The sequence below is a fragment of the Elaeis guineensis genome, chromosome 8 (genome assembly GCF_000442705.2).
Source record: "Elaeis guineensis isolate ETL-2024a chromosome 8, EG11, whole genome shotgun sequence".
NCBI lineage: Eukaryota > Viridiplantae > Streptophyta > Magnoliopsida > Arecales > Arecaceae > Elaeis > Elaeis guineensis.
Genome location: NC_026000.2, coordinates 128,075,699 through 128,091,647, shown reverse-complemented (window position 1 = coordinate 128,091,647; position 15,949 = coordinate 128,075,699). Strand labels below are relative to the sequence as shown.

Here is a 15,949-nt window from a genome sequence, read left to right as displayed (position 1 = left end):
CGAGGTCGAGCATGAAAATAGATATGAGCTCGACGAGAAAGAGGATGATGGATGTTTTTTGAGTTTAGGAGAAAAGCATCCTTAAATAGATTAAAAAATAAAAATGACCTTAGAGAGTATTTTTATTTTTTTGTATTATATAAATGGTTTGATTAATACTGTTAATTTATATAAATATAAATATAGATTTTATAAACTACTGTATATAAGTATAATGAACAAAAAATTCAGTGGGATTTTTATAATTTATTTATTTGTTTTTTCTCCTCATGCTTGTGTTTAGCTGGTATTCTTGATGCAGGCGTGTCTATTAGAAATTTTCAGTTTTCACTAGGCGGGAAAACAGGGAGGAACTTCACGTTCGCACGCGGCAAGTCAGTGATGTCGACGTTCTCGTTCCCCGAGCGGCCGGCGGCGGAGATCATCGCCGTCCTTGCCCAGACCGGTATCGCCGCCCTCAAGCCGGAGGATCTCACCAACCCCTCCGCCGACGTCGTCTGCGCCCTCTACTCCAACTTCCTCTCCTACGTAGACCCCGTTGGGTTCGTCCTGCTCTGACACTAACCTAATTCCCCTCCTCCTCTGATCCACTCCCATGGATTTCCTCTTCTTCTGTTCCTCTTCCTCCACCCAGGTATGATCCCGACAACCAGATCGCCTTCAGCTCGTTGGAGTTCCTGGATAACCCCGAGCACCACGACGACGCCATCAAAATCTTCGATCTTTACCGCAAGGTCAGGGAAGTCCTCGCCTCCATCCGCTTTGGGAGCTTCAATCTCCGTGACCTGCTCAAGCCCGATCCCAGGCGGACCTCCCAGATCCTCAGCACCGTCGTCAATTTCCTATACTACAGGCAAAAGCCCCTCGAAATCCCATAAGAAGAAGCATTTTTTGAATTCTAGGGTTTTCATCTTTGTTGAGGATTCTTTAAAGTTCGATTTTTCGTGTTGATATGTCTCAGGGAAGATAAGCTGAACATGTTGCGGCCGATCGCGGATCAGTTCCCAAGTTACGACGAAAAGCGAACAGAACTCGAGACTAGGATTGCTGAGGTTCTACCTTTCTCTTTTCCTTTACTGTTCTTGATCTCTCGGTTTCTGGTGTTGATCGAGACTCAAGGGGAGATGATTGAATGGGAAGTATGTTGCAGCTGAACAAGGAAATTTTGGACCATGAGGCTGCATGCCAGATGGAGGAGCCCATGGTTCATAAGTTGGAAGCTGAGGTCAAAGAGTTGAGGCAGACCATACAGAATTATAACAAGCAGCAGATGTCGTTGAAGACGCTGGCCAAAGGACTCAAGGAGAAGACTGATGCTATCAATGATAAGGTTTGATATGCCATTCTGGTGATATTAGCTAGCTTTGTTTTGCTAATTGGTTAAGTGGTCCCCATATCAGAGTGCTGATGGTTTTCATAAATATGTACCTAAAATTTTGTAGGTGGATGTTTTATTTAAAACGTCATCTTGCATTTTTTGATTGAGTGGGTATGTTAAAAATTCTCTTGCATATACCTTGGTAACTCCAATACAGAGGATGGGCTTCATGTACATCCTTTGCATCTTATGCAAAACCTACAACAACAAGCAATGATGCAAGCTTCCAAGTACATTTGTTTTAGCTGCTTCATTAGTCAATAGAATGACAATAAATCAAGCTGCACTGCCTTTCATCCAGCCATGGGCAAAATAGGTGCAAAGATCAAGCTATATCAGATGTAAGTGCATTATGCATGGCCATGGAAATCACTGAGTACTCATAGTTTGAAAGTGTTATTGCTGAATTTTAGCTTTGCATGCACATCTGGAATTGTGCTAATCCCAACAGCAAATGAACATCATGTGTTTTGGAATTGAACCATAAAAGTAACAGGTTAAGATTGTGAACTCTATAATCATATTCAAGGAAATCGAAGAAAAGTAGGGGCCGTGGCTATCTTCACCAACATAAACTTAGCATCCTAGCTTTTTTTTTTTTTTTTAACTTCTTCACAGAGTAAGTTACAATTCAAGATTGTTGTGTCAAAAGAGGGCCTCTGACATGCTAATGTTGGGGTGCTGGGGCACCAAGTGTGTACCCATGTTAACAATGGGTCTGGATGTTGCTCATGCATCTTGAATGGAAGTATCAGTTTGCATGACTCACGATATAGACTGAACCCAGTGAAAAAAAGAGACTGTTGGACATGCAAGAGTATTTAGATCACATTATTAAGATTATAGAAATTAGTATACAATAAGGAATATTGAGTTTAGAAATTTTAATCCAATTAATATTGATGAAATCGAAGAAAAGAAAGAAGGGAAAGGCTCTGGGCATGGGTTAGTGGGCTTACCATCCTTGGACTAATTCAGGATACCCGAAATGAATTAGGTCCAAATGATCAAATCTTGACAAAATTTAAGCAGCTGACTAAAACAAAATGAGATACCTCCTTGAAATTGTCCAAAAGGAGATTGGGCACCTGGAGCAGATGCAGTTGATCACAGCGGTCATTTGAAAGAAATATGAAAGAACAAAATCACAAACACTATGCCAAAAATGATATTTTCAAAGATGGCAATTATCTTTATCTTTGTATGATCAGGGCTTAATAAGCTGTACTTGCAAGGAGAGCTTAAAAAATCTTTGAAATGACAACCTCTCTAGCTGCGTGCAGTCTGGTTGGTGTTGTTGACAGGGACATGAAAATATTTCTTTTGTTGTGATGATTTAATCTGAAAATGGAATTGTCCTGTGATGACGGCTGTAACTCTATCATAGGTCTCTGAAGCTTTGTTGAGGCCTCATGTTGATGGTACCTGGGCTATGACAGCATGAAACTTGATAATTAGGTGCAGGACATTTACCAAATATATACCCTCAGTGGACACACCCACCCAATCAAGCATGTACTCACCAAAAGGTTGCATGTTTATGCACAAGGCAAGCCTTATGAATACAAAAAATGCACACTCATAAAAAGAACTATTGGAGTCCATCAGCTACTGTGATATAACAGACATGTGCATTCTTTTATGTGTGTAAACCATATAGGCATACTTGGGTATGTTTGTTCCACTGTCTTTCAGAGTATACTGCAAAATCTGCTTCATTATACTCCTTTTTTTTTTCCCCAATTTTAGAGGTTGGATGCCTAAACCTTATAGCAATTTATTTATCTGTGTTAATTATTTTTACTTCACGGTGCAGACAACCTGGGAGTCAAGTTTCAGATGTCATAGTTAATGTATCAACTTGTAGTTGATTCTATACAAGAGTTTTCCCTCTTACCTTATTATGACATATACTATATGGAGTTTGTTGACATATCTTGCCAAATAGTTTTATTATGTTTAATCGAAATCTTTATGGCTCCTAATTATGATATTCCAATGCAATTATCTGATGAGCTAATTACTTTTCTCTCATGAAATTATAGCATTAAGCTCTTACATAAATTAATTTCTTGCAGATCTCTCAAGCCGATTTTGAGTTAGTGAAGAATGTGCAAGAAAATTCCAAGCTGTTGTCTAAAATCGTTCAATCCCCAGACAAGCTACAGGTTCTATAGTCTACAGAGTTATATCTTGATCATATCATTGTCATGGGTGCTATATTTTCTGATTATTAAGAAGGGCAAAATTATATTTCTTTGTGCACGAACTCTTGATGTAAAATTCCATTTAGGCAGATACATGATTAGATGTGGTATTAATGTATTATTTTGATGTCATAGTAAGACAAACATGAAACCAAAATATAATTTAGAGAGAATTGAAGAGAGCCATCAAAGCTTTAATATTATTGATCACTGTTATGCATTTTCATCATGGTGAAACCTTATGTGGTGCTGAACCTATGACAAAAATAAATTATTATAGGATCTTTAGTGAAAGCTTATATTGAGTCACAAAAAAAGTTTTTTGAAAATCTAGCAAGTATACTTAAAAGGGGCTGATATTATGCATCTTGGTGTTAACAACAAAGCACAGGCCACAAATTTCTTATTTTAAGAAGTGCTCGATCATCACATATCTCTTTCAAGTCTGCCTTGCATGTCTGCTGCCATATCACATGGTGTCTTCTGTTAACTTGTCGGACTGCTGGTAAATAGGTATCTGTAGATTCAATAGTTGGACAACATTCAATTCCATGAGCCAAAGCCTTGCAATTTATGGCTCACTATATTGAACTATTGGCCTACTTGGTTTGCTTCTATGTTGTTTGTATATTAGCTTATCTTACCATGACAAACATGTGTTAACTAAGCTGCTTAGCACCCAAGCCTCGATAGGAGAGGTCCTGGGTTCAATTTGGGTGCTGGCAAACAACCACCATATTTCTCAAAAAAAAAAGGGGATATTTTCATGACATGACACATCAGATTAATTAATGTTGCATTATAACTCACTCCTAAAGTTAATAGTAAATCAAAAATATTTTGAGATATAAAAAAAATTCTTCATATCATCCAAAATGCTTACTCCAATTATTCATGTGACTTGATAGATGATCAAATTATCAGCTATACACAAATTATAAATGACTTATCATGAGATATGAATGAATTTTATCAGTAACATTATCTATAATTGTATTTGGTGATGTTCATGACGTTTGCTTTTACAAACTCTTTTGAATTTCCCAACTTTTTATTTTTTGGTTCTAAATCATCCAGATTCTTTTTGGGAGCTTATTTGTTTGCTGTGAAATTAAAAGGGAGAAAAGTTTCTTACTTTGTATTTTTTTTTCTTTTTTTTGGAGAAAATATGAGACGAAATTTTCTCTAACCACCCTAAAACTTTTCTGCTCCAAGAAATGGCAATTTTTAGAAAATTCCCTTGTGAACTAAGCAAGATAAAGGCTTTTATCTACAATTTTCTCTTTGATTTTCTCAGTGCAACCAAATGTAGAAAATCACCATGTTCCTTTTTCTTTTCTTTTATCATTAGAGCTGTTTGGTTATGCAGAAATCTCCGAAAAAGGAAAGGGAAAAAGAAAAGGTTATCTGTTATCCTCATTCCTCAGGAAAGGAAAAGTCTAATTTTTCAGTCAATCCCATTTCCACCTCTTTAGTTTCAGACAATTGAAACTGCTGGAAACTTCGATTCTCCAAAAAACTTTATTTTTCCAAGCAACCAATCATAGGGACTCTTAAAGGAAATTGCTTTCATATCAACAAAATTGATCCTTTGCGATTTGTTTGCATTTTTGTTGAATTTAAAATTTTCCTCTAGTCAAAATAATCAATATGCCAAAATTGCGACTTTGTCTACAATGCTTCTATCTTTGCAGATTCTCCAATATGTAGTTGTGCTCTTAAATTTGTAGCGGAGTGTATACACTATAAACATATTTTAATTTTATGGAATTCAATGCTTGCATTGATTTTAGAGACCCATAATCACAGAATTGTTTTCTTCTCTGCATGTATTGTTCCCTGGATGTGTAAAGTCTCCTACCAAGCAAGGAAATTGTAGCTCATTGTTCTGTTCATAATACTGAGAGTGTAGAAATCACTTGTTATATGAATTATATTATTAATTGGACAAAATTCATGAATGTTCTTGATGCTATCCAGCTTAGGTCAAATTATCTACTCCCTTTTTATTCTTTACTCGACATCTGAACCATCCAGAGGGCCTCAAGAAGATCCATTTTAATCTCATGCCAACAGTCTATCCCTCACCTGTAGTGTTGCTAAATTTGTTGGTTCAAACTGTCAAACATCACTCTTGGAATTTAGATATCCAAAGTCCTTTTCCCAATTATTTATGAATTAGAAACTTCCCACACTATCTCTTCTATATTTCCAGCATCATCTTCTGTCATCTTTAACATCTTGCCTTTTGTCCTCATCAGATGGTCTCTTTTCTTATCATCAAGCTACTTCTATCTTTCAAGATACAAATCTCTTTCTTGGATATGATCATGCTCAAGCTCATTGTTTTGATGAAGAAACTTCAATAACATCAGTCTCTTCAAAGTTAAAACATATCAAATTGACCAGTCATTCCCTATCACATAGTCCTGCAAGTTACTCTTGCAAATTTGAAGGATCTAATTCTAAATTCTGGCCCATACAATATACTAATTCATACATCCATATTCAATTAGTTTGTATGCAGATCTTCACATCATAGACGTGTTTTAAAAGATTCTGAAGGCATTTAGGTTTTCTCAATGCATTTGTTTTTTGTGAAAAATGCTAATTATGTTTTTAAGACAAATATAGTTTTCAGGCAGCAACTTCATAGAAGTTTTGGCAATACATTTTTTTTTAATCTTCATGTCTGGTTGCATCTGATTTCTTGCTTTATTTTTTTGTTCATCTATTGTTTTTTTGCATCTAACGGGCTTCATGTATATCAGCTTTTAATTCCATTCTCAATATTGATCAAACATGCAATATATGGATACTTGTTAATGGCATCTGTGGTTATGCAAGATAGCAATGCAATCCACTAGTCCAGATAATTGAGGTTTTCTTTTTTATTTAAAGAGGGCTCTTGAAGAGAAAAAAGCAAATCGAGCAGAGGTGAAGAACTCTGAAAGGCTGGCAATGCAGAGTGTTCAAGAGAAAAATGTCACTTTGGAGGTGTACTCAAAGGTATAGACTTGGTTTCCAATTTATATATTATTGGCTACTCTACAGGGTTGTGTTGATTATTTATTTCTCTAATCCATTTGTTACCAAATTTTGTCAATGGGGTTCATGTATCCCTGATAGAGTAGTAATATCCACTTTTCTTGATGGCTAAAAGAGTATTACGGTCATTTTTCCCTCTATGGATATTAGTGCATGGACATAGATTTGGGGGCCAAACTTTAATGATTATCAGTCAGTCACATTTTGTGCTTTGAAAATTTATGATTTGACAAACTGATAAAAAGTTAGATGAATATGCTTGCCAAATATATTTAATGGGCGTCACTTTTTTTTTTCCAGAGATCTATTGCCAAGACAGTGAAAGAATCAAACACAAATTAAAGTACACTTATGCACTTTGCATTTTGTAGGTGTTGATGTATTACATTGACAATATAGCTTATAGAAACTCTATGCACAAGAAATTGGTTAAGCATCTACCTGCTAATGCCATATCATGTGTAATTCTAAAGAAATGTGAGCAGTGTCTCAAGTTTGAAGGACATTGATTTAATTCTTTGATTTATTTCACAACTTCCAAGAGTTGCATTTATGTTTGACTAATAAGATAAATGAAATACCAAGACCTTCCTTTTTATGGTAGCTTCTTTTCAGTGCAGTTACATTGTACAATTTCGGCAATTAAGCTTCACTGCATTTATTTGGAAATAGCAAGCTATGTGCAGTTAGGGTAATAGATAAAGCCAAATAACTTGACCACTATTTGAAGGGTTTTGGCATCTTTAAGAAAAGGGCATTAAGTTCAATGCTAGATTGTCTCCAGGGTTTCGTTTAAATTGGAGAAAATAAACAGGCACATGCACACATCCATACACAAAAATCGTATCCATACACATGTACAGGGCATCACTCACCAAAATGGATATTGTGAGGAAGTATTAAAAGATCTTGCATTGGCGTATGATTTGGCCCTTGATATGAATGAATGACAGAAAATTTCTACAATCCACCCTATTGTTGGCGCTTGGCTTGTTTGTCATTTTTATGTTTACAGATTCATGCTTCATGTTGAAAAGAATCAGTTCATAGACATGGAAATGATGAAAAGTTATTATTTGATAATGAAAAAAATGGGATTGACTAGAGCTTGAGGTCCCCCAAGGTTTTCACATACTTATTTTTAACTATTCTTCATAATTATATCTTTGTGAGGATGCTTATTAGCAAGTAAAAAATTTCCACATTAGACTAAGATCGAGCAACCAAGATACATCTTCATATCAAGCACATTAGTATGTAATAAGTAAATATAAAAAAATCAAATATATAAGTAATAATTAAAATAATATATTACATAGAGTCTACATATTTAATTACACTTTAATCTGAACCAAATTGAACATGTGCGAGCTGGAGAAATCTCGAGCTTGGTCTGTTTGCTACTTGACCAAGCCCGTACCAAGCTGAATGACAAGTTGAACACAAGCCACACACAAGCAGCTTGCTTATTTGAGAGCTTACTTTTGAGAGGAGTTGTTGGTTTAGTACAAGCATTTTCTATGGATACTTTTCTTTATAAATATTACTCCTGGTTGGGAAAAATTTTAGCCAGTGGAGATTTGGTAAATACTGACATACTTTCCTTACCATCTCTTGTTGCATGCTAATTTAAAGACTGGGGCATAGAGCTTCTCCTATTATTTGCCTTCAATAGCGGAGAATATACATGATGCAGTGCTTGGCTAATTATTGTAGGAGCATGTTACAATTGGAAGTAGATAATTAATATTACAATATCATGCATAATCATAATAATACAAAGATGCGACAGATGAAGTTTTTGGTAATAGCACTTGATTGGTAAAAGAAGTTTCTTCATTTCTCTTCTCTGTTCCTCGTTAATGATATTTAGATTCATATAAACCAACAGTTTTATTGGATAGAATGGATTAATAGGTCAAACACTTTATCATGATATATGCCGTGGCCAACAAGGTTTAAGCTTAAACACTCATAAGAGGCCAACTTTCAGCATATTCATAACATCAGAACTGACTTCAATGCTCATGTATGCTGATGCTTGTTTTTTACCATTTTAGAGTGTTGTTCTGGATCATAATATCGTTTGATGATGCAAAATTCTGGTCACATGAACTTACACATGCATGATTCATGAATCTCTGCATATGGAAACTTTGTTTTGTTATATTGATACAGATCTATCTAGCTATCTTCTGTAGGAAAAAATAATTCCAACATAAAATCTTGGACAAGTATTTACCATTCTCGGATTTTACAATGACCATCTTATTCAGTAAAGATAAGTATCACTGAAGTTCCTTCATATGAATTGTAAGATATGGTTATCACAAAAATCCATGAGTTGGTGTACAACAATCAAAACCAACCACATGGTGTGAACAAATTAACAACATATTCCATGTTTGTGTCACCTATCTGTGTTGTTACCACTGTTTCAAAACTTTACAACCTTCCAAAAACAAGTACTTCTGAAATCCTATAGATCATTCATGTCATACTCTGTTATAATGAGTATAGGGATCTAAGCTTTGGATATTCTTTTCTGCTTTTGCTGGCATGATTTGAGCTTTACTAAATTGATAATCAGTAAGTTCTGTTCTCTCCTTGCACTAGGGTCTATGCTTAAATAAGAATCATCTATCCATACTACAGAAAATGCATATGCATCTATTTCTTATGATGCAAAATACATGTGAAAGCATTGGTTCAACATTTCAGATAGTGTCGTTGGACAAATGATCCCTTCATGTCCTTGTGAGCAAGATGACAGTACACTGCCCTGTCTCCATTCCATGCATGCAACACATTTTCTGGTACTTGTACAAGAAATGTATGTCCTAATGTTCAGTGCAATGTTTAAGACATGGCTGGCCAAGTAGGTTTGAGATTGACCCCCCTCATGACCTGTAGGACTACATGGGTTGGGTCAATCACGAACCCAGATTTTCAAAAACTTAAGAGACCCACTTACCCAGCTATTGACCTGCCCGACCTTGATTTGACCTAGAATTTGACTCATCCAGGTCAGCTATTAAGGATAAGGAATGGTGGCAAGGGCACGTTCGAGGCGGAGGATGTGGGAGGCCTTGAAATAGTAGCCACTGAGGTTGCTGTTGGTGCTGGAGGGGTGGCTCATGTAGGGATTGAAGATAAGGGCAACACTTGGATTGAGTGGTGAGGCAGGATTGCCGCCCACATGGTGGTGGTTGAGTTGCAGGCAAAGAAGGAAAGAGTGGGGTATGGAGTGAAGCAGCAAGGAGGCTACTGGATGAGGATTGGACAGTGATTGTGGGGAGTTTGGGAGGAAGGAGAGGGGGAGGGGTTGGGATTTGGGAAGAGGGTTCAAGGGTCAGGGGAGGCTTGGCAGAAAAGAGGCTGAAGATGGAATGGTGGGTGCAGGATTAGTTGAGGGTGAAGAGGGGGAAGGAGTCGAGTTAGGACCAGGAGGTGGAGATGGAGTGGAAGAAAAGGAGAAAGGCAGTGAGGTGCAGAAGGAGATGGTCATGGAGGATGTCAATGAGGTGTGTGTTAATGAGCCTCAAGAGCTTGGCAATCTTGGCCTGGAGGCGGTTGCAGCTCCTCCACCTCAGTTGTATTGGAGGTATAGGATAATGAGTGCCATGATGCCAGCAATGCGGGAAGATCTTCTTGGCCATTTGATCGCTGGTGGATTCCATATCTGGTCTCATGGTGGGGATTGGGGCAAGGAGTTTGGAGTTGGGGGAGATCATGGGCAGATAATTTGCTTCCTTTGAGTGAGAAAGGGGGGACAAGAGAAGGCGAAATTAGTGGGTCAACTCATGGTTGACCCGGGATTGACCTGCTGATCCTTGAGTTGGATGCCTAAACAGGGCGATGTTCAGGCCAGGTGTCAGAACAATGGTTTAGCGTTTTAAGATATGGTGCCTAAGTCCAATATGCATAGAGGGTTAGTGGTCCTTTTGACTGTAGCGCATTCCCTGTATACGGCTAGTATATGTGGATGGGCTGCTTATTGGAACTGAAAGGATGATTTGGTTAGCACCATCTGGATGCATATATGATTGAATTAGCTGTATGTAGTTCAATATTCTGCCTACTTGTCATTGTATGACTACAACTGCTGCCCTTTTAGGCTTTTAATATTTTGCGACCACATATGTGGCCATTCCTATGCTGGCCCATGTCAACGGGCAAGTCCAAGCTAATGGTTGTGTTGGATATGGGCTTGAGGCAGGAAGGGTACCATGTATGATATAATTTTTCCTATTAAGAATTAAGTAGAAAATAGAAAGCACAAATTGCTTCATGTTCTTGTTATTATTTATATAAAAAAATATTGCAATTTGTTGTATTTAATATATTTTATTCATTTTAAATAGTTGAAATACTAACTGTATATGTGCATGCATTGTGGTCTGTATAGTGCATGTGCATCCTTGACTACTTGTGTATCATAGCTATCTCTTAAAACACTGCAAAACTGTTTTTATATTTACCAGTAAGAGGTATCAATTACAATGTAGTATTGTTGTCAGCCATATAATAAGCAGATGATTTGTTTTTAACCTTGTGCTGAATGTATTTTCATCCCATGCATGTTTGCATGCAACTTCATGCCTTGAATGCTTGTTTATTAATTAGTTGTTCTCGAATGTCAAATCCCTTAAATGCTGAGTTTGATAATAAAGTTGACTAATATAAATTATATAGTCGGTATCCGTATCGCTTTTTTCCTTCCTGTTCTCTTTTCAATGGAAAACACCATTCTTCTTTCTTTATAGCTCTTTTTGTTAAAAGTTTAAATGAATCTGAGTTTGTCAATTATATCTTTCGATGTGAACATGGATAAATAAAACTTGATTATTGCAGGAACAATATAAATGTTAAACATGCACAGTGCATCTTTTGTTAATATCTAGGGTTCACTTTGTGCTGACTAATTGCTCTCATCTTTTGTAGGCTTATGAAAAAATGTCCAAGCATTTCTCACAGGTGCAGGCTATACAGGAACAAGTACGTTTAGCTCCAGAACTTAAACTGGATTCTGGACTGTTTATCAAATATTTACATTTTGTTTGAAGAATTTTCTTGTTTTATCCTGTCCAAAGATTTAGCCAAAACATTCAGCTCTCTCTCTACAAATTTATGGATCTTGTAGTTGTTGCTGGCCATTTATTAATACTACATTATGGATGGAACATAATTAAAACATCAAGCTTACCTTTGATTTCTTGCTGGCTGTTTAAGAAGGTCTTTGATGTTAGTTAAAATTGTTGGCTGGCCATAGTGTTTTAAGAGACTGGCTGTAGCTCTTATCTGCATGAAATTCTAGCTATGGCTAAACCAGGAGATTCTGAATGAATAAATGGTACCTGAAAAAAGAGTTGGGGTGTAGAGACTGAACAATCTTTCATTTTTTCTGTATTGCTCTGTTGAAGAAATTATACTCGAGCGATATTTTGATGGTGATGTATCTAGTCTGATTAGTGTAATTTGGGACTCATTTAAGACGTGTTGTTAACTGACAGAAAAAAGGTGCCTACTCATCTAAAAGATAATATGAAACTTCAACTAGTATAAAAGATAATATGAAACTTTCTGATTATGGATGTTACCGGAATACTCAATTTTTTTTGGATTCTACTTGTTAAAATGGTAGGCTAAGCAGAAGTTATGCTCAATTAATAAGAAAGAGTCCTTTACTATAGTGAAGACTTGTGTACTAACCTGGTTCTTTTTTTGTAACTTATGATCTAGTCATTCTTCTTCTTGTTGTTGTTTGGATAACAAGTAGTAGTCATTGTACTTCTTGTGACTGATTTCCAGGTAAATTCAGCCAAAACTATGAGAAGGAAGTTAAGGCACTGAAAGCTAAGCTGAGTGATGAAGGGGTTTCAAATATGTCTCTCGAAGCAAAAATAGTTGAACGGCAAGGAAAAGGTTGTTTTGTGGGTTAAATTCACCACTTTATTCTTAATTGTTTACTAGATCCCTGTCCTTGTCCTTGGTTGTGGGACTAAGGAATGATATCTTCTTCAACTGTATCTTATGTGGCAATAAAAACTATTTATCAGCAAAACAAGCTGAGGAGTTGGTCAAGTTAACAGAAAGAGAGAGGGATATGAGACATGCAGAGGAGATTCACAGACTTAACACTTTAAGGGCAGAAATGGAATGGAAGCTGCAATGTCTGGAACCAAGGGAAAGAAAAGTTGAAGCGTTGGTTGCGAAGGTAAATATTTCACAGCCCCTTACATTAAAATAAAAATTGAAATCAGTTGTGTAATATCTCATTCCTGACTGATAAATGTGATATATGGTACATTCCTGACCAATAGCTGTGATATAGATCGCAAGAAGGAATGATATGCATTTGTTCTGCTATGCATACCTCTATGTCCAGCATCTCCAGTTCCTGCCTGGACTGCTAGATGCTTCCACCAGAGCATCAATTTCTTGGAGATAACTTTTCCATTTGCAATCACAATGAAATGTCGGTTACTTCAAAAACAAATGGTTTTGTTTAACCAGAGTGGTGAACTGGCAGATACTGTTACAGATTGTCATTCTTCTTGTTCATTTTGTATATAAATCATCTTTTAAGTGATCAACACAATATAAGCTTATGGAGTTTGTCTAACTCTTTGCTCCTTTCTTATATCCAAGGGTGATAATTTATGTTCAGATGCCAGTTCAGTAAGAGAAGCCGGAAAGGCAAAACAACAAGAACTTCATGCTAAACTTGAAGAAATTGTTCGTGCGGTATGTTTCAATGTTATACATTAATCATTTGATGGGGTGGGAATGGGTACATTTGCCAGTCTTATATTATATGTATGTAGACATTACTACATAGAGATTACTACTGATTCTTTCTTTCTTTTTTGATTTAGTTTCATAGCTACTCAAGTACGATCAGTTCATTGCTGCAAAGGATTGAGGTGGGGGTGGAGAAGGAAGCCCTGGGGACTGAGATCACAGGTTGATGGCCATTGATGCTGTTTATCCCATGGTTTGAGCTCAGATCTTCCAGTGTTCTTTCTTATTGCAGGATCTATCTGTGTCACCTTGCTCTGTGATGGAAACGAGAATATATTAACTAGGGAAATGTAAATTTATATGGGGTCATAAATGCGTGGTGTATTTTCTGTCAGAGGAGATAATGAATGGCCAGCTTCTTGTTTGAGTGACATAATTAATTTGTACCTTAATTTCCTTCTCGCTTGTTCACCATCTGGCTTTTAAAGGACATTGCCCTCATAAATGCTTGGCATTTATATATGTACTGTCCTTTTATTTTAAGACCAGATGTTAATCACCTAACTGCGCTTGATGGATGCAACTGGACCCTCTGGTAAATGCTTCGGCATATTGCGCACCTTGCATCTTGAAAATTCTATTTCTCAATGGTAATATACAACCAAGCTCTTGCTCGAATGGTATTTGCTCTGGTTCTTTGATTCCAAGTTGCATCGGCCCTTGCTTCGACCTTGATCAGCAAAACTCTGGTTCCATGAGCTTGACTCGGTCTGCTCAGGGATTTAGGCTCCAGCCTTTTGTGGAGTGGGGCTAGTACAGAAGGAATTAGGGCCCCTCTTAGCTCAAAAAGAAAGAAAGGAAAGAAAAGTTAATATTCTAATCCGTGGCGGTGGAGTTAGGGCCTGTCCAGTCTTAAAATAAAAAAAAGAAATACAAATTCCTTAGGCTTTTGGGCTTATGCAACCTTTGAAATTTGATTCATGCATTTATCTTGTCCTTTGTTATCTTTTTATCTTTTTATTATTCTCTTGGGGTGATGAATGAATGTGGTTCATGCTTCATAGCAACAATATTCAAAATTGTTCAAATTATTTTTGTTTTTTATTCTTCTCCGTAGATAAATTGCTAAAACAAACTATTCAAATGTTCATCCACTGTAATGCATTTCGTGGGCATAATCAACCAGTTTTTCATTCTTACCAAGAGAAAAGGGAAAAAAAAAATACAACGGACATTCAGAGGTCAAAGGTCAACAGAAACGTCCGGTTATCTAGAGTTGTCATCCGTTAGGCGATTTTAGTCCCACATCGGGTACAGGAGAGCTGTGTGAGGGCCGGGAGGTGGATTAATAGGAGCGGCGGTGTAACGTCGAACCATACTTACCTGGACGGGGTCGATGGGTGACCAAAAAGGCCCATGGCCTGGGTTAGGGGCCCACATTGCACTCGGTGGGAGCCCTGGCTTACCATCTCCCCAAAGTGGGAGAGTGGACGTCATAATTTGTGGTAGAGGGGGTACGCGTTCGCGCGGCCCCTGCCCAAATCTGAATTATGGAAACTTTCCATTTCTAGGATAAATTATGTGCTTTAAAATAAGAAATCTTTTAACATTCAACGTAAATTTTCTTGATAGGTTAGTGTACAGGGGTTTCCTTCATTTCAAAATTCTATATTGTTTTTTGAACTTCTCATAGCTGAAGCCAGTGAGACTAAAGGTGGGAACGAAGTCCCAGATAGTAGTGAAGCCTTCGAGTAATCAAGTGGGATTTAACTCCAGATGTGCATAAAGTTATGGAAGTTTATTTTCTCACTTGTTGATATTACTATCATATAATAAAAATATGTCAATAAACATATAACATAAAAATATTTGATTGCCATATAAATACAAAATATTTCAATAATATTATATGTTTTTTCTATGCGTTACAATGGTAAGGTTAGAATCTGGAACTTTCCCAAGAAAAACCCTTGCGGGAGGGCTGTCAACCAGGAGCTTTCGCAACTCTTAACTGAGGGCCGTGAACCCCTCATCGATCAACTTTTGGTGATTTTTCCGCATTCCCGTGAAAATATTCACCTCCACCTGCATTTGCTCCCGACTATTAATGATCTTTAACCATGCTCGGCTTCTATGCATATCTGAATATCTGGTTTTCACTGCATAACTAAGACTCCAACCATCTTTGGTCCGATATCTTCTACAATATGCTGGTTGCACCATAGAGTGCGCTATGCATCACTTTATGGCCGCCACCAAAAAATGAACGACCATCAAACAATGCACACCATGTAAAGCCATCTTATTTAATGACCATTCATCTCCTAATGATAGCCATCAAATGCTGCATGATATTTTGCAGTAGATCCATGATATCATCCTTTCACCTGGTATTGCTTGCAATAAGACGATAGATTTTTTTCTTTCCAAACAAAAGCGTTTAGGCGAAATATCCTAGCTACATGGAGGGTAAAAAGTAGGTGAATTTTCAACTCGTCGTATGCCTATGCCAACGGTGGTAGCGACTCGAATAAAATTCAAGCAGACAAATTTAAAGTAGGTGAATTTTCAA

The 15,949-nt window shown here is 37.0% G+C and overlaps 1 protein-coding gene and 1 non-coding gene across 2 annotated transcripts; both read left to right on the top strand.

Annotated features, from left to right (window-relative positions):
• Positions 1–300: 300 nt before the first annotated feature.
• On the top strand, positions 301–13,778 carry LOC105049652 (kinetochore protein NUF2 homolog). The gene is made up of 11 exons (XM_073242497.1): positions 301–542; positions 635–853; positions 962–1,052; positions 1,151–1,330; positions 3,457–3,546; positions 6,487–6,594; positions 11,578–11,635; positions 12,445–12,558; positions 12,693–12,850; positions 13,285–13,380; positions 13,512–13,778. The coding sequence occupies exons 1-11, from the start codon at positions 382–384 to the stop codon at positions 13,602–13,604; spliced, it is 1,368 nt and encodes a 455-aa protein (XP_073098598.1). The 5' UTR covers positions 301–381; the 3' UTR covers positions 13,605–13,778.
• A 974-nt stretch (positions 13,779–14,752) lies between these two features.
• LOC114914495 (U1 spliceosomal RNA) lies at positions 14,753–14,913 on the top strand. Its single transcript, XR_003801752.2, has one exon. It is a non-coding gene; the product is annotated as a U1 spliceosomal RNA (small nuclear RNA).
• The last annotated feature ends 1,036 nt before the right edge of the window (positions 14,914–15,949 follow it).